Source organism: Colobus angolensis, unplaced genomic scaffold (genome assembly GCF_000951035.1).
Source record: "Colobus angolensis palliatus isolate OR3802 unplaced genomic scaffold, Cang.pa_1.0 Scaffold1, whole genome shotgun sequence".
Lineage (NCBI taxonomy): Eukaryota > Metazoa > Chordata > Mammalia > Primates > Cercopithecidae > Colobus > Colobus angolensis.
In genome coordinates this window covers 16,759,263-16,761,268 of record NW_012110918.1, presented here as the reverse complement: position 1 = coordinate 16,761,268, position 2,006 = coordinate 16,759,263, and the positions used below count along the sequence as shown (strand labels likewise).

Genomic DNA, 2,006 nt, shown 5'->3' with positions numbered 1-2,006 from the left:
CCTGGGACAGCCTGGAAGCCCATCCTGTCCCCAGTAACTGGGGGACTCAGCCCTACTTGGTGTGCCACGGTGGCTCAGAGGCAAGGGGGACCAGAGAGGCTGGCACCCCTAAGAGGCGGAAGAGGAGCTGAGAGCGCCTTTGGCTGAGACGGGCAAGGCAGCGCCCAGAGGAAAGCAGGTCTTCCTTATTCCAGGCCACAAGCCAGGGGCGAGGAGGGCAGCGTCAGCAGGCAAAGGCTGGTCCAGAAGCGTCCTCGTGCCCAGGGCCACTGCAGCCCCGCCACTGAGCTGCCCGGCATGGCCTGCAGCAGGCCCCTCCTCACCTTCTCCTTGTGCAGGGCGTTGTTCTCCAGCCCATCCACCTGCAGAAGTTTCTTGGCCACCCCAACGCAAGGCAGGTCTGTAAGGACGCCAAGGTGGCAGGCCACCCCAAAACCTGCCAGGGAGAAAGGAGGGTGGGGTTGGGGAGGTGGAGCTGGGGCCTGGCACAGGGATTCAGGACAAGCCGGAGTCTCACCAAAAGCTTCCCTAAGTGAGCAGAGGTCTGCGGATGGGCAGAGGGCTGGGGAAACCAGACCTAAGTCCCAAGCTGACCTGGGCCAAGGCCCCCTGTGCCCGATTTCCTGGGTGCGAGGCCAGGGAGGAAGCCTCCTTCCCTCTGACATGGTCAGTACCAGTGCCAGCACCTCACTGGTGTGCTGGGATACTGCAGCCCAGCTCTCCGGTCATCTCCTGAACCTCCCGGCCTCCTCTTCCCTCGACAGCGGCCTGCCAGTGCTGGCCGAGCTCTCCGGTCATTTCCTGTGCCAGCCTCCTCTTCCCTCGACGGTGGCCTGCCAGCACTGACACTAGCATGTGGGTCAGCACATGACCACCCTTTGGCTCTGCACCCATGTGCGAGGGCAGCAGCCCAGGCCCAATCATACTTGCTGGCCAGGAAGGTCCAACGTCACCCCTCCTGGGCCCTCTCTGGGTGCTGCTGTGCTGCCTTCAGCTCTGTATGTGGGGGGTAAAAGAGCCCATCTCCCTTGGCTGGGCACGGTGGCTCACGCCTGTAATCCCAACACTTTGGGAGGCCGAGGCAGGTGGATCATGAGGTCAGGAGATCGAGATCATCCTTGCTAACGTGAAAAACCCCGTCTATCCTAAAAACACACAAAAAATTAGCCGGGCATGGTGGCGGGCACCTGCAGTCCCAGTTACTGGGAAGCTGAGGCAGGAGAACGGCATGAACCTGGGAGGCGGAGCTTGCAGTGAGCCGAGATCACTGCAAGTGCCACCATGCTCCAGCCTGGGCGACAGAGCGAGACTCTGTCTCAAAAAGAAAAAAAGGGCCCATCTCCGTCAGTCGTGCTCCCTAGGCCAAGGTTCCCAGCATCAGTGGGGGCCTGGGTGCACCTGTCTAGCTGTGGATAAGGGCCTGACGGGCCATGCAGTGTGGGTGGCTGGCAGGGAGGGTGGCTGGCAGGGAAGGCCACGCTGAGCCCAGGCCCTGGGACATCTTTTGGTGATCAGGTCAGAACTGGATAGTGGCACCTGGAGATGAGCCAGCACAGGGCACTGTAGGGAAGGCAGGGGCGGGCAGGAAAGAGGTGAGGGGTGAAGCAAAGACAGTCCTTTTCTGGCAGGTTGGAGGAGGGGGGCAGAGCACACTGTGAGTCCCTGTTGCGCCCAGAAAGGAGCCGCTGGAGGGGCTGGCGGCAGAGGCCGAGGGCCGGCGTTTTGTGTGGGGGGTGACAGAGGCGCCCTCTCCCCCATCTCTTCCCCACAGTGCCCTCCCGGGACCTCCGAGAGCAGGATTACCTCGGTGGTGGAGCACCCCGTTTCCATCCACAAGAAGGACCTGTGGAGCCATGGGGAGAGTCGCGGTCAGCTGAGCTGGCCCTTGGCCCTCAGGACAGGGCCATCCCTGAGGCAAGAAGGGGGCATGGGGTCCAGCTTTTTAGAAACCCTCAGCTTTTTAGAAACCCTTCCAGGAAGCTCATGAGTCTCTCCCTGCCACTGCG

The 2,006-nt window shown here is 62.1% G+C and overlaps 1 protein-coding gene across 2 annotated transcripts in view; it reads right to left on the bottom strand.

Annotated features, from left to right (window-relative positions):
• ENDOV (endonuclease V) overlaps nt 1-2,006 on the bottom strand; it is a 20,877-nt gene that overhangs the window by 12,134 nt on the left and 6,737 nt on the right. For both annotated transcript variants that reach the window (XM_011958619.1, XM_011958537.1), the window contains exons 3-4: nt 1,804-1,843; nt 324-436 (exon numbers count right to left, since the gene is read on the bottom strand). In XM_011958619.1, coding sequence (XP_011814009.1) covers nt 324-436; nt 1,804-1,843 — 153 coding nt within the window. The remainder of the gene's footprint in view (nt 1-323; nt 437-1,803; nt 1,844-2,006) is intronic.